The 23135-nt window shown below is 33.9% G+C and overlaps 1 protein-coding gene across 3 annotated transcripts in view; it reads left to right on the top strand.

The window, feature by feature from the left end:
* Positions 1-23135, top strand: part of Ttc21b (tetratricopeptide repeat domain 21B) — a 66157-nt gene that overhangs the window by 24911 nt on the left and 18111 nt on the right. For all 3 annotated transcript variants that reach the window (XR_007107764.1, XM_047545642.1, XM_047545643.1), the window contains exons 13-22: positions 2116-2273; positions 3691-3915; positions 5003-5241; positions 6021-6093; positions 6665-6775; positions 7538-7676; positions 13319-13425; positions 19125-19313; positions 20212-20322; positions 21305-21386. Coding sequence is in view for 2 of the 3 variants with exons in the window: in XM_047545642.1 (XP_047401598.1) it covers positions 2116-2273; positions 3691-3915; positions 5003-5241; positions 6021-6093; positions 6665-6775; positions 7538-7676; positions 13319-13425; positions 19125-19313; positions 20212-20322; positions 21305-21386 (1434 nt within the window). In the remaining variant the exon portion in view is untranslated. The remainder of the gene's footprint in view (positions 1-2115; positions 2274-3690; positions 3916-5002; positions 5242-6020; positions 6094-6664; positions 6776-7537; positions 7677-13318; positions 13426-19124; positions 19314-20211; positions 20323-21304; positions 21387-23135) is intronic.

The following is a 23135-nucleotide window of genomic DNA, read 5'->3' as shown; positions in this document are numbered from 1 at the left end:
TCTACCAGAAACTCAAGAAAAACACCAGCCAGTTTATTACATAGGACTCAGACAAAGACAGATGTGCAAGACAGAAATATCTCCTGTTTTTCCCTCAAGGAAGATTGGGCCACTCTTAGTTAAGGATGCAATATTGATATTGGTCTTTGTTTACATACTCTATTTTCTCCAACATTGATGACCCAGTTCTCATTTGTAAACATCTCATGACCTTCTGATGGTGACTGCTCACATACTTTCCCTCACCCCTAAAAGAATCAAGAAAGAATATGACTCCAGTTTTTCACACAGTCCTGATTTTCTTCGTGTCATGGTTGTAAACCACAATTCTTTTTCTATGTCTTTCCCCCCCTTAATGATAGCCTCTTACTTCAAGTCAACCTCTTATTTTTTTAAATTTATTTTTATTTTTACAGACTATGTTTTGATTCATTGTATACAAATGGGGTGCGACTTTTCGTTTCTGTGGTTCTGCAGATGTAGATTCACACCATTTGTGTACTCATACATGTACATAGGGTAATGATGTCTGTCTCATTCCACCATCTTTCCTACGCCCTCCCCCTACAAGTCAACTTCTTAATCCTCTCCTTCCTTAAAAAAAAAAAAAAAAAAGAAAGAAAGAAAAATGTCACTTGTCAATCTAAATAACAATAAAGATTCTCCAAATATAAAACACTTATTTGAGAATAAGCAGAAGATTGACAATGCAGGATGTACATGCCGTGGTAGACCACAAGCATATAGGGAGATTGAGGCAAGGGGACACTTTTAAAGGCCCAAGAGGAAAGCACACAGTTTGTTATGGAACGTTGGTTATAGGGGTTTAGTACAGGAGTTGGTATCAGTTCGTTAGTGAAGACAGTGCATCAGGCATATGTTCTTGTACATCTGTCTGCTATCCTTGGGACCAATGTAGCAAGCTGTAGTTTGTTGGAAATTTTTGTAATAGTTCCTGTTATGGAACAAAGCATGTCCTCATGATTTGTAATGATTTTTATCATAGGCACAAGTGCATGAGGGTCCTCTGTTTGTTTTACTTGCTTCATATTATTTTGTTTGATTAGAGTCTGATACACATGACTCCCCTTTGATTCAGATAACTGTCTGATTTACTATCCTTAACCTTCTCATTTCTTTTTCCCTGTACAATTCTAAGTATGAGATGCATCACAATTAAAAAAGACTCCATTATTGGTAATCATGCTTGATGATCCATTGCTATACTTTGATGCTGTATTTAGTTAAGTTATTGTACTATCTCAGCCAGTCATTTGTTCATTAATCCTCTGTCTCTAAATAAAAATATTTCTGTTTCAGTGGATTTCTGTTATCAGTAGATCAAGCATTTGGGAGCAGGAAACTGACTTTAAGCCTATTTATTCTGTTGTGACATCATGTTGGTCTGGGGAATATAATGGAATAAAAAATGATTTAGACCTCTTTTTCCCCATTCTCCTAGCAAGGCTGAGTGAGACAGGGACCTTGCAATACCTATTAAAGCCAGTTGCCTAGAGGGTTCAATGCAGATCCTTGTGTGTTACATGATTAGAAAATTCTAGGACCTAAAGTCTGTGCCAGTTGTTCTCTGAAGAGCCTCTTCCTACCCATCTACCAGCCTAAGAACAATTCCAATTCCACCTTTCCTGTTACATCAATTTTAATCATTGCCTTCTATTTTTAGACTCCCAGATACATAGCAGATGTTTTCCAAAACACGAATATTTCAGTTGATATTTAAAGACATTTTAAATCTGAATCTGTAATCTTTTTACTTATTTTATTTGTAGTAATAAAATTTCTGGATAAGAATGATAATAAGACCATATCCTCTTTGGTAATGGAAGTGACATTACAAAATTCTCTCTCTGTAAATGTCTAAGTCTTCTAAAACTTATTTTAATGAAATTGTAAATAACACTTTCTTTTTTATAAGAAAAATGAATGAAGGTACATTCCGAGGCCTGGTGATCAGCTGTCACCCTTTGATGTTTTCTTGGTTTGCTAATTACACTCAAGAGCTGGCCTAATACAGGTCTGTTCTTTATGTGCATTTGTCTTCTCTCTCAGGTGTTTATCACTCAGGGGTTAAACTTGTGTTGTTTCCCTTACTAGGTGACATCGAAGCAGCCTATAACAACCTGCAGCATTGCTTGGAACACAGTCCTTCTTATGCAGATGCTCATCTCCTGATGGCTCAGGTTTACCTGTCTCAAGAAAAATTCAAATTGTGTTCTCAGTCTCTTGAACTTTGTCTGAGCTATAATTTTAATGTAAGTATTTTAGATTCAAGTGAATAGGACACATCCCTCTTCTTGGACCTTAGTGAATATTTACATATTTAACTATATTTAAGTCTGTAATATTTTGCTTAAAAATGTATTTTAATGGAAATAATTTGGGACTCATTCACAGTAGAAAGAAAAAATGGAGGCACCTTTAGCATAATTAAAAAACTGTATAAACGTGGCAGCAAAATAGCTCGTCTTTCCACTTATCACTCTGAACCCTCAGTTTTCTTTTCTATAAAACTCATATAATAATACTCTACTTTTGTAATAAAAGTTAAATTCAATAATGAACATCTATAAAATAATTTTCATCCATAGCACATAATGCTAAATAATTTTAGGTCTAAGGATAATAAATATTATTGCCCATTTCTTTCTTGGACCTTGGTTATTAATAACTTCTTTCAGATTCACCATCAAAGAACAAGTAGTCATTTTGAAATTTATTACGTGGCTTGAGGATGTAAACACACTAATTCTTTCCAGATTTTTTTTATGTCTTCCCTCAGCATTAGAAAGAATCCTAGCTTCAGGTGCTTCCTGAACTACTTACTCATGGAGGAGGGCCTCAGACTTTGCTTTGCGTCACAGAGTTCAGGGCTCTGTTATGGGAGAACCCTTGAGTGAACTAGAGAATTTAAGTTCTAAGTAAGATTTTCAGAAGGGATCACCTGCTTCTTAGGATAATAGATCTCAAGACAGGTGGTGCAGCCTAAACGAGAGCAGGTAGGTGCCTTAGCCCCAGTGAGTCAGATGCTGGGAGAAGAGCACAGCGTGAGAGCTCACTCGGCTCCATACCAAATTGTAATACCGCACTCAGGCTGAGAGCGCAGCTGCTTAGATGGCGGCCACATCACTTCATTCTGAGTCATCTCCTTCCCTTTGGCTTCTCTTTCCTCACTCATTTTGTCATTTTCTTATGTTCTCCATGTACATTGTTAGGAATCAGAATAAAGACAGAAGCTTCTTTATTACATGTTTTGGAGTAGTATCAAAATGCGAGGCCCATGTTTGATAAAACTATCCTGACATGTTTAACCTTAAAGTTTAAAAATAAAAGGGGAAAACTGTTTCTGTAAATTCAAAAACTGTCAGTATAGAAGTCCTACGTAAAGCAATTCTTTTCCTGAAAATTCAGTTTCTGGGAATGCATTTGCTAGCTTTTTGAACATTGCATTTTCTCTTCTGTCATAGTAGAAGCACCTAATCAACCTCTTGTTCATCTAGGAGGATGCTAGGTAGTGGCACTTTCCCTGAATCAGATTTAATACAAGGAATGATTAGTAACTTAATAGAAGAGAAACAGTCCTCATGCGTACAATCATGATGGGCTATTCTCAGTGATCCTGTTATTTTACGGCTTGATGAAAGAAGTATTATTAAATATTATTTTTTTCAGGTAAGAGACTATCCTTTATATCATTTAATAAAAGCTCAGTCACAAAAGAAAATGGGAGAAATAGCAGAAGCAATTAAAACTCTGCATATGGCAATGAGTTTACCAGGAATGAGGAGAGTAGGAACTTCCTCAAAATCAAAATACAGAAAAACTGAAGTTGATACGAGCCATCGTTTATCAATCTTTCTTGAGTTGGTGGAAGTTCACCAATTAAATGGAGAACAGGTAAGTCACACTCTTTGAAAAATGAAAAAGCTCAAATTATAACCTTGACCAAGTAGTAAACTTTAGAATTTTTTTTAAAATTTACTTTGCAGTAAGTTTTCATTAAACATAATCTGCTCCTACATGACTTTATGTCTCAATGTGCTTATGTTGGCTACCATGAAATGTAATAATGTAATGTAGTTATAATCCTCTGAGTTCCTAAAAGGATTAATACACACACACACACACACACACACACACACACACACACACAGACTGTCATGTACACACACAGATTCTATTGGAATAAAATGAAAGTACCACCCTGAAATTCTACTAATTGAGAAAATGAGAGAAATACTTATAAAGGAATATCATGTCCAGTAGTTTGAAAAATAATAATACAGATAGATATGTAAATACCTGTGATGCACTTTTTAATTTTTCTGAAATCTGAAAGTTTTATAACTTCTGAAGTTGGGCAGAATTTTAAAATAAATGTCATTTTATTTTTATCAAGATATACATTTGGAAAGGAGGTAAAAATACTCACCTGAGATAACAAAAATGTTGTTCTGGTGGATGGAATAAAGTAATCTTCTATCTATCAAGAACTCATATGTGGTGTAGGTCCTGGGTTGAATCTCATCAAAGGGGTAGCAGTGAACATGACCAGGAGAGTAGGATACCTGAATTTGATGTCTGAGTCCATCACTCTTAACTTGTTAACTTCAGATCTCAATTTCCTTAATACATGATAGGGATAACAATAATAGCTATCTTAAAGGGTGTTAATGAGAATTAAATGGGCTAACAGTGCTGGTTACAAGGTAAATGCTTATTAAATTAGAGTAGCCATGCCTGCTGTAACTGCCATCATCCTAGTTACAAAAAAGTTTCCTCAGCTTGCAGGTTTTTAGCCTCATCTGATTTGGGTTCTTTAGATTAGTTTTAAATTTTGTAATTTTCAGAAAATCCATCAATTTCATAAACACCCTAACTGTAGATACATTTATTATTCATTCTATATTATCAGAGAATCTGCCTTTCTAGTGTCAATGGTTGAATATTTTGAAAGAATGATATTTTAATTTCATCTCTGTAGCATGAGGCAGCAAAGGCTTTACAAGATGCCATCCATGAATTTTCTGGAACATCTGAAGAATTGCGTGTTACTATTGCTAATGCAGACCTGGCTCTGACCCAAGGAGATGTTGAGCGGGCTTTAAGCATGCTTCAAAATGTCACAGCTGAGCAGCCTTATTATATAGAAGCCAAAGAAAAAATGGCTGATATTTATCTGAAGCATCGAAAGGAAAAAATGTTATATATAACTTGTTACAGGTAAATAGTTTTTTCAACCAGTTATATTTGACACATTTACCTTCCAAAATTAATCCCCAAATTTAGTTTTTGTCTTCCTTTCACCTGCTTTGCACACTCTTTACAGATCCTTTCCTTAATGTGCTCTTGTTCCTTCCACCACCAATCACACCCACTCTTTTCCAATGGTTTACTCTCCCTAGAACAAAATAGATTTCAAAGTGCGGCTTTCTCTTGTTTCTCAGTTCTCCTCATCTATAGTTCTTTTTAGATCCTGAGTCTGTTTAGGAAGGGAAAGAACAACAGTTATATATATTCTGATAATTTTTAAAAATTTTTTAGTCGTAGGTGGACACAATACTTTTATTTCATTTATTTATTTTTATGTGGGAGGTAACTCACTTCAGCCTATAATTTATGCCATAAGTATGAAACCTCAAGATATATAGAGGAGGACAGCAAAGTTTTATTTCCCTGACCATTTTTTCATATCTTCACTCCTATATCATTTTTAAATTAAAGTTAGCAAAACAAGTATTTCTGGATAATGAGAATGTTTACTATTTATCTATACTGTTATCTACATTTCAGAAAGTGGAAAGATTCAAAGAAAAAAATTGATTTAAATAATCTCGGTTGAATTATACAGTGGATTTTTTTAATAATATACTGTTGAATATGTAGAAGGTATTTTCAAGGCTATTGATTAATGGAAAAAAGCTGAGGCTACCTTTTATTTCATTGGTTTAGAAGAAAATATTTGTAATCAAAATACTAAATCGGGTTGGTCTGATTTCTAGAGAAATTGCTGAAAGAATACCCAGCCCCCGGTCTTTTCTTCTCCTTGGTGATGCATACATGAATATTCAAGAGGTAAAATTTCATATGCTACTGAAATTACATTTAAAAAACCTTTTGTGATTAGTGTAACTTCTATGAGGAAGGATTTGGTTTATTAACGTTTATTTACTATTTGATGATTCAGTCTTCACACTAAGAGCCATAACAATAAAATATTGGTTTTTATTTAATTGAGATCTAATAATTTGAAATAGAAATAATACTGGAAGCATGTTAGGGGTCTCCTTTAAACAGAAGGATGAACAGAGCTAAGGTGGTGTTTTCTTCAAAGGGAAGCAGTCCTCTGATCCTTTTCACTAGCTGTTGTGATAGAAATGAAGTTAAGAGGCTTTCCCTTAGTTCTCATATTATCGTTTGTATAGATGGAAGCACAGTCATCAAGGGTAGGGTATGCTAATAAATTGTATCTATCCTACTCACTGTCACCTTTTTGAAATCATTAAGGTTCCTGGAATTCAGTATATACTTACTTAGAATTATAAAGTGTTCCAAATATAGAATTCAGTTGTAGAAATATTGCCATTTAACAGGACCCAGTTAAAGCTAATTTTTATTGCTTATTTTTTGTTTCCAACAATCTTAGCCTGAAGAGGCCATAGTAGCCTATGAGCAGGCACTAAATCAGAACCCAAAAGATGGAACTTTGGCAAGCAAAATTGGGAAAGCACTTGTTAAAACTCACAACTATTCAAAGGTAAGTACTTTATAGTTTGAAATACATTTATTGGATCAAATGGATCAAACCTGCTCTAGAGAAGTCTTGAGCAAGCACCATTTGTGTCTTTTATGGTAGTAAGCTGCAGATTTGGATTTTTTAATTGGAATTTGTGCTAAAGGCTTTCTTAGTGCCTCACATTATGGTTGCTTCATTTTGTGAAGATTATTTGGACCCCAGAGTTTATGTCAGCCTTCCATCTTACATCTAAATCCTTACAATCAAATCAATTACAAGTTGCAATTCTTATGTCTCTTTCATTATGTAACAAAGCACAATCAATATCCTTTCTGCTGAACCAATTTTGGCAAGCTATGTGCTCTGAGTTATTTTTTTTCTTTCTAGCATAGATAATGGATTTTCCTTTAACTGCTATATTCTTGCCCTATTTTTGGTAGTAGTTAAATATTTGTACACCAGCTAGTGAGGGATATGCATTCAGTATGGTTCCCTGGCCAAAATAAATATAACCTATAATTAGAATAAAACCTGTAATTTTTTAAAATTTGGGCAAGCACTGTTCATTAGTCAATTATCTTAAGAAATATTCTTGCCTTCTATGATGTTTGATTTGCTAAGAACAGTGGCATAATACTTAGTGATAGTGCAGGTACATGCCTAACATTCTTCCTAGTTACTTCCATTTACTGGATATACCCTAAGTCTGTGATATAAAAAGTGTTTGTGCTCAAATGCCAGTCTCAGTACCTTTCTTTCCTAATTGAAATGTTTTTTGTTTAGGCTATCACTTACTATGAGGCTGCTCTGAAAAGTGGACAACAGAATTACCTTTGTTATGACCTGGCTGAGCTCTTACTAAAATTGAAATGGTATGACAAAGCAGAAAAAGTTCTTCAACATGCTCTAGCTCATGAACCTGGTATGAAAGTCTAATTTCAGAACAGTATACCTGATAAATCTGACCTGTTTCATACTGATATTATATAATTGTGTATTTGTGTCCTTATTATTTATGTGCCATTGGTTATATAAATGCATACATCTTTTTTCTTTTATCACAATGCTGCTTTGCTAAATGGAGGTATCCAAAGTCCAATAAGAGATTTATGAAAGTTATTTGTTAAAGGAAAATAGTTTACTTTCCAAAATGATGTAAAGTATGTTATTGATAAATTGCGACTTCTATGTTTAAACACATTAACACTTTCATAATCTCTACCTTTTAAAGATACTAACATAGGAAAGTTTGGATAAATATGTCCAATTATACTGTTTTGTATAACTAAAAAGAACAAATAAAAAACAAAAAGACCCAGCACAACAGGATGCTATAAAAAATAAAATAATTAAGATATTAACATATAGTTCTTTTTAAAAATTAAAGTACCATATAAGAATATAATGCATAGGACATCCGTTTCTCCCATGAATTCTATTTGCCCTGTACTCAAATTACTTTCCTGTGGGTAGTTTGTGATTATGTACTTCCTCCCTATAATATTTGTACTTGTGTATATGTACATATAAAAATAGTGTAATTTTCTTTTTCAAAAGTACATGGTACTTGCTATTTGACAGTTTTTTCTACATACAACATATCCCAAAAATAGTTTGATTTCAGTGTATTCAAATTGTTCATAATGTTATATAACTACATAAATTTTTAATTTCCTGAATTATTGGGTATTTAGTTTGTTCTCTTTCATTTTGATATTGTAAATCATGTTACAATGAGTATGTTATATCTCATTCCTTGGTACACTTGCTTGTATTTCTTAATAGGATGCTGGATAAAAAGAATTTTCTTTTAAAAATTGCTTTGATATTTTCAAATTGCCTTCTTAGAAATTCATACAACTTTATTGTTTCAAGATCTTATTTTTTTAAACAAAATTGAGTCCGCATGCATTGTCAGAATTTAAATATTATAGAAGTGAAAGAAAGTTGTGCCCCCACTCAAATTTAATCATGTTTAACAACGTGTATATTATCCCAAGTCTCCCCATACCCGTCTCTTTATCATACACACACAATTACAGTTGGCCCTGTATTCCACATTGAAGGTTCAGCTAACCATGGATCAGTAATATTTGAGAAGAGTTGCATCTGTGCTGAGCATGTACATACACATTTTTCCTGTCATTGTTTCTTAAATGATACTATTTACATGCCATTTATCTTGTATTAGGTAGAATAAGTAATCAAGATATTATTTAAAATATACAGAAGGATGTGTGTAGGTTATGTAAGTATACCACCACTTCACTAAATGACTTGAGCACCTGTGTATTTTAGTATATTGGAGGTCCTGGAACCAGTCCCCATGGATACTAGAGGTTGACTGTACACACCACTTTTTTGTACCTAAAAGAGTTATAGTTTATCTATAATTATGCAGTATGAATTTGTCATTTAATAACTTCTTACCCGGTCTGCAAACATAACTGTTCTTAGCTTTTAACCTTTGTATTGTACTTATATTAACAACATGCATTTGGTTCATCCCCTATTTATGAACATTTAGATTGGAAAAAAGTTGGAACACTGAGATAAAATCTTCGTTTACAGGTGTGTGTGTGTGTGTGTACTTCCTAGAATTGAATTCTGCTCCTTTGTTCATTCTTAATAGTAAAAATTTCCCAGTACTATTTTGTATTAATCATAAAACAAAACAAAACTCTTATTTTATTTTGCATTTCTTTTATGACTGATCAGCTTAGGTATTATTTTTTTTAATTTAATTATTTTTTTTATTTTTTATTTTTTACAGACTGCATTTTGATTCATTGTACACAGATGGGGTACATCATTTCGTTTCTACAGTTGTACACGATGTAGATTCATACCATTCGTGTAATCATACATGTCTGTCTCATTCCACCATTTTTCAAACCCCCCCCCCCTCATTTCCTTCTACATAATCTAAAGTTCCCCCATTGTTCTCTCACTCCCCACACTCCCCATCCCCATTATATATCATTCTCTACTTATCAGGGAAAACATTCGACTTTTGGTTTTGGGGGATTGGCTTATTTCACTTAGCATGATATTCTCCAATTCCATCCACTTATTTGCAAATGCCATAATATTATTATTCTTTATGGCTGAATAATATTCCATTGTGTATATATATTTTTTACAGATCATAAGTTCTTTGTGTTTCATATATACTTTGTCTTTCATTCTTTTTTATTTATTTTTTTATACATGAGAACAGAATGCATTTTGATTCATTGTATACAAATGGAGTACAACTTTTCATTTCTCTGGTTGACACAATGTACTCACACCATTTGTGTAATCATACATGTACATAGGGTAATGATGTTTGTCTCATTCCATCATCTTTCCTCCCTGCCACCCTCTCCCCTCCCATCATTTCCCTCTACACAATTACACAATCCAACATTCCTCCTTTCTTCCCTTACCACTTCTCCCCACCACACAGTATGTATGAGCATCCACTTATCAGAGAAAACATTCGGCCTTTGGTTTTTTGGAATTGGCTTATTTCACTTTACATGGTATTCTGTTCCAGCCATTTACCTGCAAATGCCATAATATTTTTTTTCTTTTTTATGGCTGAGTAATATTCTATTATGTGTATATACCAGTTTCTTTATCCATTCATCTATCGAAGGGCATCTAGTTTGGTTCCAGAATCTAGCTATTTTAAATTGAGCTATAAACATTGATGTGGCTGCATCATTATAGTATTCTGATTTTAAGTCCTTTGGGTATAAACCAAGGAGTGGGATAACTGGGTCAAATGGTGGGTCCCTTCCAAGTTTTCTGAGGAATCTCCATACTACTTTCCAGAGTGGCTGCACCAATTTGCAATCCCATCAGCTATGCATAAGTGTATCTTCCCCCCCCCCCACATCCAAGGCCAACACCTGTTGTTGCTTATATTCTTGATTATAGCCATTCTTATTGGAATGAGGTGAAATCTTAGGGTAGTTATGATTTGCATTTCTCTAATTACTAGAGATGTTGAACATTTTTTCATATATTTGTTGATCAGTTGTCTATCTGCTGTGAAGTATTTGCTGAGTTCCTTAGCCCATTTATTGATTGGGTTTTTTGTATTTTTATCTGTTATTCATATTGTAGATGTTTTTTCTCAGGTTGTCCTTTATCAGATTTGTTTGCTGTATCTTTGGTAAAATGAATACTTATTGTACATGTCTGCCTTTTCTTTTTTGACTTTTGAATTTCTTATCATTGTTTGAAAAAGTTCCCATAATCTTAATATTATACAAAGCTTTTCACATTTTTTCTGCCATTTTTGTTATTTTAATTTCTATGTTGGGAACTTTATCCTTGTACTATAATCCACATACAGTTTTTTTCTATATCTTTCCAAAATGGATAGCCAAATTTATTTTAGTGCCACATTTTGAAATGCCACCTTTATCATATGATAAACTCTATCTATGACTCTGTGGGGAACATTTATTCACAGACTCATATTTCTTTTCTTTTGCCAATACCACACTTACTGTAGCTTTCAAGTATGTTTGTTTACATAATAAGGAAAGTCTACTCTAAGTTTTCTAATATTTTCAGACTTGTGTTTTAATTTAACTTTGATGAAGTTGATGCCTAAATCCTCCTAATTATGCACTTTATTGCTTAAAGTGCTACTAGTTCCATGAAAAAGTATGCGTGGGTCTGTCAGACCTTCCTTTGAAACACTGCAAAAGCCTCCATATGTACATGCACTCTGAGAAGGTTGTAAGGGGAGATTCAAGTATGTTTTACTTACATTAGGTCTGTTCCCTTATGTAATATAAATGCTTTTGATTAACAAATATTTACCGAGCACACCTGATGGCAAACTTAGGTGCCTTCATATATATTCATGCATTATTTTATTAGTACTGACATTAATTTTTGAGGTAAGTATAATCAGTAATTATCCCAATTTTTTAATTAGTTGTCTGAGAACCAGTTTTGTTCGTGTAACCAACACCTGGGTTCTAACGAACAGCTTAACACTTAGCCTGTCTGAAACAAGGGTTCCTCATGCAGCCTTCTTCATCCCGTTAATAAAAAAAATTCATCTTTCTTTGTAATTGCTAAGATTCACAGTCCTTGGCCTCAGGCTTGCTCTTGCTTTTAGGAAAAAGGAAGGTTGACTCCACCTTCAGAATGCATTCAGAATCCTCCCAGGTCTCTCTGCTTCTCTAACTACCGGCCTTCTCCAAGACTGGGTCGTCAAACCCTTTACTCAGTTGCCGTGGCATCCAGCTGGTCTCCCTGCTTCCATCCTCTCCCCCGCCTTGACACAGCCTCTCAACCCAGCAGCAACCTTAAGTCTTCTAAGCAGCACAGGTGCAGCCATGTCTGCTCAAGCTCACTGTTGTCCCCTTTTCCCGGAGGTTAGACCAGAGTCTTCATTTGGCCCAGCAGACGGTTACATCCTCTCTGACCTCTCTTGCTACCCTCCTTTCACCCTCACAGCCTCCTTGTTTTCACCTGTGCCAACTTCAGAGCTTCCCTTACCTATAAGATAATGATAGCAAAACCTGCCTCTCGGGTTGACATTTTAAAGAAATAACGTGTACAAACTGTTGAAAGACCATGTGACAAGAACTGGTACTTGATATAGGGCAGAAGAAGCATTTTTGTAATTATCGAGGGTTCTTACATTATTACCCTTAGATCACAAAAGATTGGGAGAGCACTATGTACCAGACTTCAACTGTTTTACATATTTTAATTTATTTAATAGTTCATTAACTTTTATATTTTATAATGTGAGATAAGTACTATTATTTTCCCTGTTTGGCAGATGAAAAGGAGGTACAAAAGATCAATGGCTATTAAGTGGGGAAGCCTTTACTAAGCAGTGGAGTATGGATTTGAAACCAGACTTGTTGGCATCAAAGTTAATGCTCTTAATGGTGATGTTTACTGCTTATCAAGTATCTGTTATTTTTGAAAAAGCAGTTGCCTTCTTAATGGCATGTAGCAACTACTCATCTTCTTTTAATGACTTAATAAACAAATTTTATTCCCCTACAAATGAAAATTGAAATGCAAATTTGTGTTGTTAGATTATCTCTTAACATGTCTAAGAAAAACTTCCAGCTATTCAGTACTTTAAATTTTCTTCCACACAATTTTAATCCTAAATCTGTTATTGCTGCTGTTAATTAATGTATTTTAGGTCCTCAGATTTTTTAGAATTATAGGTGATACCTGCAATTATTGTCTAAGTCATTAGTAGGCATACATCTTTTTAATGTAGACACCATTTTATTTTCTTGGTTACATACTATTTTTATTCAGATTTGTTGAATTAAAAAAAAAAAAAAAAGAAAAAGAAACCCCCGATTGCTTCTCTATAGTAGTGATTGTTATAGCTGGTCCTGAAGTTCTTTTTTTTTATTTTTGTTTTTGTTTTTTTTTAATTTGGCTATACTTCAGTTATGACTGAAAAAATTTTAACTTTATTAATTATTTCTCAAAATACTTTTTAAAGACAAATCATAGAAAAATATCAAGATATATTTAAGGTATTTTTTCCTTTACATTCATTCCATTCTTTCATAGTAAATGAACTGTCAGTTCTCATGGAGGATGGACGTTGTCAAGTTCTTCTAGCAAAACTTTATAGTCAGATGGAAAGACCTGATGATGCCATCACTGCGTTACAACAGGTAACCATGCTTGCAGGTGTGGTTGTGTGGAGCTGGGGGTGGTGTGGAAGGGAACCTGCCACGCGTGTGCAGAAAACAATCCCTTTTGGCCCAACTGTCACAGAAAACATACCCAAATAGAACTGATGATCAAATGCCTAGGGTTTGTATTTCTAATTATTAAAACAGTTAAGAAAGGTTGGTATTTCTAATTCTGTTTTATAGTTCAGGAAACTTAATGTAATATTTGTGTGAAATCACATGACTTTCTCCAAGTCAGATTTGAGCTCAGTGCTTTCTTCTCCATTTAACTTAGATCTTCTTTAATTTCTCTTTAGATTTTGTTGTTTTACCAACTAGAACTTTTATTACGTTTCCTTACATGTATTTTTAAGTGATTTGGGATGTATTCCGTCAGGTTTTTGATGAATTTTTTCTAGTTTGCCAACCATTTTTTTACAAATGATTTAAATTTATCAAATACTCTCTCTGTATCTAACAAGGTGATCATTTGACTTTAATCCTATTTATTTTTTGTCTACTAATGTGGTATATATTAAATCGATTATCCAATATAAACCGGCCCTTGTATTTCAGAAATAAATGTCACTTTGCTGCAGTTCTTAAAAAGATTTTCAGAATGTGTGGATTTTTCCTATTATTCTGTTCAAGCTTTCTACGTCTGTGTTCATGGGAGAGAGAGATTTATAAAAATTGATATGGTTTCTTTAATGTTTGGAAAAATTCATATTTAAGCTATTGGGGCCTCAACATTTATTTGATAAAAAGCATTTTTTAGTGGATTCAATATTTTGAGTAGATTTTAGACTGATCATTTTAAATCTTCTCTTGTCAGTTTGGTTGTTTATATTTTTTAAGTAATGTGTTCATTTCATTACATTGTCCAATATATCAACATAGATTTGTTCATTTTCTCTCTTTACCTTTTGAATGCCTGCAAATACTATAAAAAATGTCCCCTTACAGTTCTGATAGTTGTAGTTTTATTTTCTTTTCATTTTAGTAATTAATTATGCTAAGGGTTTATTCTTACTAATATAGTAAGAATCAAATTTTGCCTTCTTGGCTTCATTAAATGTTTGATCTTCACTCATTAGTTTCTTCTACTTTGGATTTGGTTTGCGGATCTTTTTCTCACTACCTGAAATAGGCTAAGTAGTAGATTTTAGCCTTTGATTTTTTCACATTCATTTAAAGTTGTCAACTTCTCTAGGCTCTGCGTTAGCTGATATCTCAAAAGTTTATTATTATCTAGTTCATAATATTTCCTCATTTCTATGTTGATTATTTCCTGGTTCCATGGAAACTTAAAACTAATGTTCAATTTCTAAGCAGTTCTGATTTTCTTACAATCTTTTTAATATTGATTTCTGATTTTAAAAAAGACATTCTTTGAAAAACTTAATCCTTTGAAATTGTTTGAAGCTTACTTTATGTCCTACATTGTGATCAATTTTGGTAAAGTTCCATGTGAGTTTGAAATAATGTGTTGCTGGCATTACTAAGTACTTAGCACATGTCAGTGAGTTTGTTCATCAATTATTTGTTCAAATGTTCTCTGTTCTTAGGGTCTGATTGTTACTGTTTGCTTGCTTTTGGTCTGCCTGTATCATCTGCTGTTATGTTGAGATGTTGAAATTCTTCAGTGTGATTGTAAATTTTTCATTCTCAGTCTTATTTATTTTTGCTCCTTTATTTAGAAGATATATATCTGATGATCAAGGTTTACAAATGTGATAACCCTCTGGTGAACCAGTCCCATTGTAATTACAAAATGGCCCTCTGTATTTCTTGTGATGTTTCTTATTTAAGACTCCTTTGATATTAATAGAACTACTCTGTCTTATTTTGGTTACAGTTTCTGTGGTATATCCTTTTCTTTTCTTTTATTTTCAAGTTTCTATGTCTTTATGTTGAAGACCTATCTGCATTTTTTTCTTTTATCTACTCTGACAGTTTTCATCTTACAATCTTTTCAGTAGAATATTTATTTTGCTTACATTCAATACACTTAACTACATAAGAAATATAACCATGGGTGACATTTGGATTTATATCTGTCATCTTAAAATTTGTTTTCTTTTTGATGTTTTAAATTTTTACATTCCCTCTTATTTCCCTTTCGTATTTTACCCATCTTCCACACCTCCATCTGATCCCTAAATATTTAGATATTTAGAGCACACCCCTGTATGTTACCTTTAGAACTGTCACAGTGAGATATAAAATTTTTTACAAAACCAGTCATTGCTGGTGCACATTGCAGTGGCCTATATAGGAACCCAGAGTAGTCCAACACTGGAACCAAGCAGTTTCACCTCAGGAATGCTAGCTTTCTACTTAGTCAGGTTCTCATGGTGGTGTGTTGTAGTTAGTTACCCTACTGTAGATCCAGAGTTCATCCATAGCCATGGAGTATTGAAACACTGAGCTGGTCATGGATGTGTCATGGTAAAGCTCTTAGGAAACAATACCAACTTATGACTTGACATTGATTGAGCAGATGACATTCTCATTGACCTCATCCTCATTCTGTTTCTAAAATACACTACAAGGCAAGAGCAAATAACTAACAGGTTACCAGATAAATAAGAAACCAAGACTAGGAGCCACATATGGGACATGGATGCCTTCCATTATATTAGGCCAGAGAAATGTAATGTGAATATCTTGCCCCTAGATTCTGAATTCTTACAGCCTTTAATAGCTCTTAGTTCTGCCAGGCAAGGGAATTGCAAATTCAAGACCTGACTCAGCCACTTAGTGAGAGCTTGTCTCAAAATTTAAAAATTAAAAGGACTGGGGATGCAGCTTAATAGTAAAATGCCCCAGGGTTCAATACCCAGTACAAAAATATAGATAGTATCTGTCTATCTATGAATCTTATCTCAGTCCCTATGCTTTCATTAACCATTACCACCTCTTCCCCTTATGAATGGATACTTTCCTTACTTTCCAAATGAGGAAGAATGTCACAGAGAATATTTGTTCAAGGCTATGCAGTTGGATGGTAGAAGAGCTTGAAAAAGAACTTAGAGCATGTCAGTACTAACCCTGTAAGTAATGTTGCAAATTAATTCTTTAATTAAGCGGTAGTATTCCCTTCTTTCCTTCACATGAAATTCCTACTGCCAGGACCATATCCCAATTCCCTCATTACCTTTCTTTCTCTCAGACTCACCAGATTGTAACTACTAGTCACTCTTCAAGTCTCATCTGACCTAAAGATAAAATTTGGTCTCCTATCATATATTCCCCATCCATACAACTTTTCATAATTTACTGTAACTATGTATTGATCTTCTTGTTAAAATTTGAATTTCTGGGAATGGAGGCATGATTTTGTATTTTGTGACCCTAGAGTTCTTGACTCAAAGTAAGTCATGTGAGTTTTCTGTGCTGTATAACAAATTACCTCAGGTGTACTAGATGAAAACAGTGTACCCATTTATTATCTTCACATCTTTTTGGTGTCAGGGGTCCAGGCACAGTAGACCTGGGACTCTGAAAGGCATCAGTTAAGAACTGGTTCTTATCTGGAGACTTATCTGGGTAAGAATCTGCTTCCATGTTCACACAGGCTGTGAACAGAACTCATTTCCCCAAGGCAGTTAAGATTGAGGGCTCCAGCTGCCAGTTCACCCAAGGATGATATCTACTCTCAGATCCTAGAGGCCTTCAGCTCCTTGCCTGATGAGCCAGCAAATCTGGTCACTTAAAGGCCATCAAGGGAGAAAATCTCTAGAGCCAGTCTGCTAGCAAGACAGTCTTATATAATATACCATAATCATGGAAGTGACATCCTGTTCAGTTGGTCATATTTTCTTGGTTGCAAGCAAGTTCTGTGCCCCACCTGCACACAGGGAAGGGCATTATACAGGGTATGAGTAGCAGGAGGCAAGGATCATGGGAACCATCTAAAACTTGCGGTGAGATCTGAAAGAAAATCATAGATTATTTTAACTCTTTAATTCTAGGAACAATTATGGGGGGGAATCACTTTTTAATGCATTTACTGTCTTTTCTGTGAAAATAAAATCTAAATAAATCAGAAATAAAGGACTTCTGTGACATAAAACATTACCAATTTTATTACTATATAATTTTGTATATACTTAACTACATAGTTGTAATTACTATGTACACATTATATTTTTTATTTTTCACTTAATATTTTTCTAATATGTTTATAGTTTTCTATTCATTTGAGAAATAATATGACTTTTTTATTTAATTGGTATGTTTTATTTTGAGGTGGTCTTTAGTAGGATATGTAAAATAAAGCTATTAAAATAGAGAAAATTGAGAAATAATTTTTCAATTTCACTTGACCTCCAAGCCTGAGTGAGGTCTGCTATTACATATGCTGTTGGCAACCGTATTATGACTATAAGGATTGTGTATACTTCCTTCTATTTAAGTACTTGAAGGAATTATAAGAATATATGTATTATAAAACAGAGGAAGGGAAAAGTAAACGTTGACAATCAAAGCTAAACTGGTTATTGTTACAGATAATTAATATTAACAATAATTCCTCTTCAAACCAAGAAAAAACATTTTGAGATAGTATTTTTTACCACATGCTCTTTATACTCATAGTTTCTAATCCTTTTTCATTTCCAAATGAATACTATTATGACCCACTAAACCTACAGTCTGGAAGAAAACCTGCTTTAACCTATATTCATCAAATACCAATGATCAACCGGTGTTTTTTGACAGGGGTTCCTTGAAAGGTGCTCTGTGCACCTAATGTATGGCACATGGTAGGCATTTGCTATTTGTTCAATAAATACATTATGAATGACTTTGTGTAGCTCAAGGTTAAATTTTATTTGTAAAGGCCTAAAGCATAGAACTTCTCATTCATTTATTAAAGGAAACTCTCAATGTCTCAAAATCCAGATTTATGGGTGAAAAAGCAACCTATTTGACATTCTTACCCAAAGGAAGGTCACCACCTCCTTTTAAGGTTTCTATGCATGGGCATAGGACCATATCTATGTGTATTATCAATTAATTAGGCATATAAGTTGTTTCCAGGGTTTTTGACTTCTTTTTTGATTATTAGCATTGTAAGTCCTGTGTTTATTTTTACAACAAATAACAGAGATCATTTTTCTTTACAGTGGTTACCTTGCCAAAAGTGGAGCAGCTAAATTCAGTAGCCTGGTTAGTTTTATGATGTTGGTATATTTTGCTGGGGGAAAGCCCCAAAAAGATTGAACTAATTCATATGCTGTCAACAGTGTATGTAAATGTGCTTGCTACCTGGAACCTGCCAATATTTGATTTAATTTCAGATACTTACTATTTTATTAATTTTATTAACATTTAAAATTTTTAATTATTTAATGATAACATCTTGGTATCTTTCCCAAGTATTCATTTCATGATTGCATTTCCATTTTAATGAGCTTCCCGTATGTATCCTTAGAACATGGAAAAGAGTCAGTAATTTTATAGTACTTTGGTTGGAAGGATATGTGCCTGCTGGCTCATTTACAAACAAGGGCATGTTTGAGATCTTAATAGACATTTTCTTTGGATTAGGCTTTGTTAGATCAAAGGCCAGTTATGACTGAATAAATCTTCTGTAAAATTATACTGTGTGTGAGCTGTTGAAAATTGTTTCATTTCCTTCCTTGCTTTTTTTTTTTTCAAAGTTCCTTTTTATCCTTATTTTTTCTTCCTAGGCTCGAGAATTACAAGCTAGGATACTAAAACGTGTTCAGATGGAACAGCCAGATGCAGTTCCTGCACAGAAACATTTAGCAGCTGAAATTTGTGCAGAGATTGCAAAACATTCTGTAGCTCAGCGAGACTCTGAAAAAGCAATTAAGTTTTATAGAGAAGCTCTGGTTCATTGTGAAACAGATAACAAGGTCAGTATCTTTATAAAATTTTAAGCACCTTTTATTACAGATGTCATGTAATTTCCTCAAGTGTAAAATTCTTATTAGCTTATTTTAAAAGTTTTGAAAAGAAATATAATGAAAAACAAGTTAAAAATTAATATTATTTCTAGAAAACTTTCAAAATACATTATACTTTTAAAATATTAAACTATAAAAATTGTAATGGAACAAGTTATATAAAGTAAACCTGCCAGATCATTATTTTTAATATTCATTTATGTTTTAATAATCACTTTAAAACAATTTCTCAGTCACAAATTATCTGCATCTAGGCAATTCAATTCAGTTTATTAAATAGCTTTTGTACACTTCTGTATTAGAATTGCATTTTGGTGCTGAAGATACAAGTGATTACAATAAATCTATTACCTTAAGTGGCACATTGTGAGACTTGATATAATTAACCTTTTGTAAGGCATAACCAAACAGCAGATAGCTTTTTGAGTGGTCAGTAAAAAGAAGGTGGGAGTCATAGTTTCAACTCAGAAGCATGCATTAGAGATTATCTGCTTGAAATTTTTTATTTTTCAAATGAGAAAGCAGGTTGAAATGAATAAAAGGGACTTGATTTGGTTTTATCAGAGACTCTGGGACTAAAATCCCTCCTAATTTTAAGATCAGTGTTCTTTTCACAATACCTTTTCTCTCTCTACTTTTCAATTGAGTTGTTACCTGTTTTTCTATTTTTTTTTTTTTTGATAGAGGACAAAACAGGTGAAATTGCCTGTAGTTTTCCTAGTCTATCATGCTTAGCATTTTTATTGCAATAACTTGATCAATTAGAGATTAATCTCATCCAAACATTTTCCTCATTTGCTCTTTATGGGAAAACCAGTTTCTGACTACTCTTCCTTTTGCTTTCTAGATAATGTTGGAGCTGGCGCGATTATACCTAGCCCAAGATGACCCTGATGCCTGCATGAGGCAGTGTGCACTGCTGCTGCAGAATGACCAGGACAATGAAGCTGCTACAACGGTCAGTCCAAGAGACTTGCACGCTGTAAAGGGAGTTGAGTTTTATATTCCAATTGGAAGTCTCAAATTTTACCCCACAGAACAATACTAGGTGGTAAGGCATGGTAATGTTGGCTTTAGAAGAAATAACATTTCTAACATAAGTACAATTTACCAATAACGACCAAGAACCATTAGCATTGAATTTATAAGCGTAATAGCAAACCTGGTTCATATCTTGAGTTAATATTTCTTTATGCCTAAGGGGAGGCTTGGGCAAGCAGTTCATATGGTAAAGCAACATTTTTTTCTTTTTTTTTTTTTTTGGATAAAACTACAATTTGCTAAAAGATTCAAGTTCTTAGACATGCTGGATTAATTTAAGAGTTCCAGTGGAACGTTTGGAGTTAATAGAAATAAAAACTTTATGTATCACTCTAGGATGGTCTGTTTTAAATAGAATTTTGCTTTTCTTTCTTATTTTTACTTGGGTTGAAATATTGTGAGCAAACAGCTGAATGAATGATGTTTTGTGAGGTTCATTCAAAGTTATTGTTTTAACTAAAAAGAAATACAAGTCTTTTTTTGTTTTTGAAACACAATTAGAAAATCTCCATAAGTCTTCCTTGCTTTATCTTCCTTTGAGATATTTATGACTTTAAGTTTCGCTTTGTTTTTAATCTTCTCATTGTCATTTTAGCCAACTCCTGTGAGGCTTATTTCCTACAGTAGCACATAGAATATTTCATTCCCTTCAATTTCTGTTTTTGAAACCACTACTTGAAACATATTTTATGCTAAAAATACAGTTTTGTGAACAGAACAATCTGTTTTGCGTCCTTGATTAACTTATACTGGTTTTTCAAGCCACTCTGCTCAGTTTTTGTAAAACTTTACCCCTCCTTATAGTTTCATAGGCATTTTCTTCCTGCTCAGTCTTCATTAGAAGAATATACTTTGTGAAAAATATGGCAGTGTTTTTAAAACCAACTTTATCTTTATAGATGATGGCTGATCTCATGTTCAGAAAACAGGACTATGAACAAGCAGTGTTTCATTTACAGCAGCTTGTAGAACGCAAACCAGGTAATTAATCATTGCCGTGTTTTTCGAATGCAGTCAAATTTCTTCCTCTTTTCTTCTCTTAGGTGGTAAACTCTTGGAAAAATAGCCACCCTGATTGGATCTGGCTCTGATTATTCCACATGTGGTCTTGAGTAGTTGAAATGGCCATAAGGAAAATGCAGCACTGCAATGGTCTCAAGTAGTGACCACAGATCTTAAGTGGGCTTCCTGGCACTCCTACTGTGTCTTTAATGAATTCACCTGCTTTAGCTACTTTTCAGGAATCTTCTGTCTTGTCCGACTTCCCAACACCTTCTCCACATTTTTTACCTTCATCTAAAAACCTTAACACATACTTGATTAAGAATATATAACCAACTAGGAAAGTGTTCCATTCCCTGTCACCAAATCTATCCATTACCCAGTCCATGTCATTGCCAGATTGTGATTCCACTCACTACTAGCTCATCCTTGTGTGCACTTGTCACCGCCCCTCACCTACCAAAGGACTCTCCTCCTGCAGGTCCCTCTCTCCCTCCTTCCGTCAGCATTTTTTTTCTGAATCAGCATATAGCCATGCTATGACATTGCTCCACTTTAAATTAATCAGTCAGTATTTTCCCACCAACCTTACCCAAACCTCCTCTTTTCTTCCGCAGGTTTATGTTTTTTTTTTTTCTTTCCTGCTATTTCTACCTTAAATCTTGACATTGTTTTGTCCCTTTTCTCTGAGCTGACCTTGAATGGTGATATCCCCAGCATTTTCACCTCTTGCACGCTGTTCCTATTTCACAGCATTTCCTTTGAGTGAATGATCTCACCTTGTTTCTTTAGAGTGTCCCTATTCCCTTGTGAATATTTTTAAGCTGTTCTTGTCAATATTTTTCTCACACATTGTGGTTTTATAAGATTTAAAGATACTTTCATGTGTCCTGGGGTTTCCCTCACCTAACTTTCTTTTATTTGGCATCAGCATAAATTGGCTTAGTAGACTGGCTATTTTGGAATGTTTACAAATAAAAATCAATTATTTATAAATTCAGTATAAGGATTTTGTACTCCAACAATACCAAATGATGTGCAATTATTCTTCCAAGTCTTTGTGTGGATTTGTCCTTTTGCCAGTAACATATTTTGCCTTCCTAATTCTTTTTTGTTGCTGTTATTTATTTTATTTTTGTATTGGTTCATAATAGTTATACATAACATTACCATTCATTTTGACATACTTACACATGTGTAGAATATAATTTGTTCCAGTTAAGTCCCCAGTACTTACCCTTATCCTCTCTCTCCCCCACCCCATTCCCTTTTCTCTACTTTACTGATCTTTCTGTTCATTTTGTATTTCTCAACACATAATCTGAAATGTATTCCACCTGGAGAAAACACCTGGCATTCCAGGGCCACCACTTGCACTAGCAGATGCCTAATGTTTTCTGAGTAGAATGACCACATGTCCTGGTGTCCTAGATTCAGGACTTTCCATGATAAAGGAAAGTTCTAGGCAAACTGTGGTGAGTTGGCCACCCTAATCCTGAATGACATTGTCATTCCTCTTTATCCTGTACAGTTATCTTGCTAAAAATATTCATAGATATTCGTCTTCTCCATTAGTTTGCAAACTTTACAGGTATCACATATATTCATCTTATATCCCCTCTGTTGGACACAATGTGAGTCACCAACATGGTATAAAGTAAATGTTTACAGGTTGAATGGAACAGTGAATGATTATAAAATACCAAGTTATTAAAAATACAAAATTTT

Source organism: Sciurus carolinensis, chromosome 3, assembly GCF_902686445.1.
Source record: "Sciurus carolinensis chromosome 3, mSciCar1.2, whole genome shotgun sequence".
Classification (NCBI taxonomy): Eukaryota; Metazoa; Chordata; class Mammalia; order Rodentia; family Sciuridae; genus Sciurus; species Sciurus carolinensis.
This window is presented reverse-complemented; position numbering and strand designations above follow the sequence as displayed.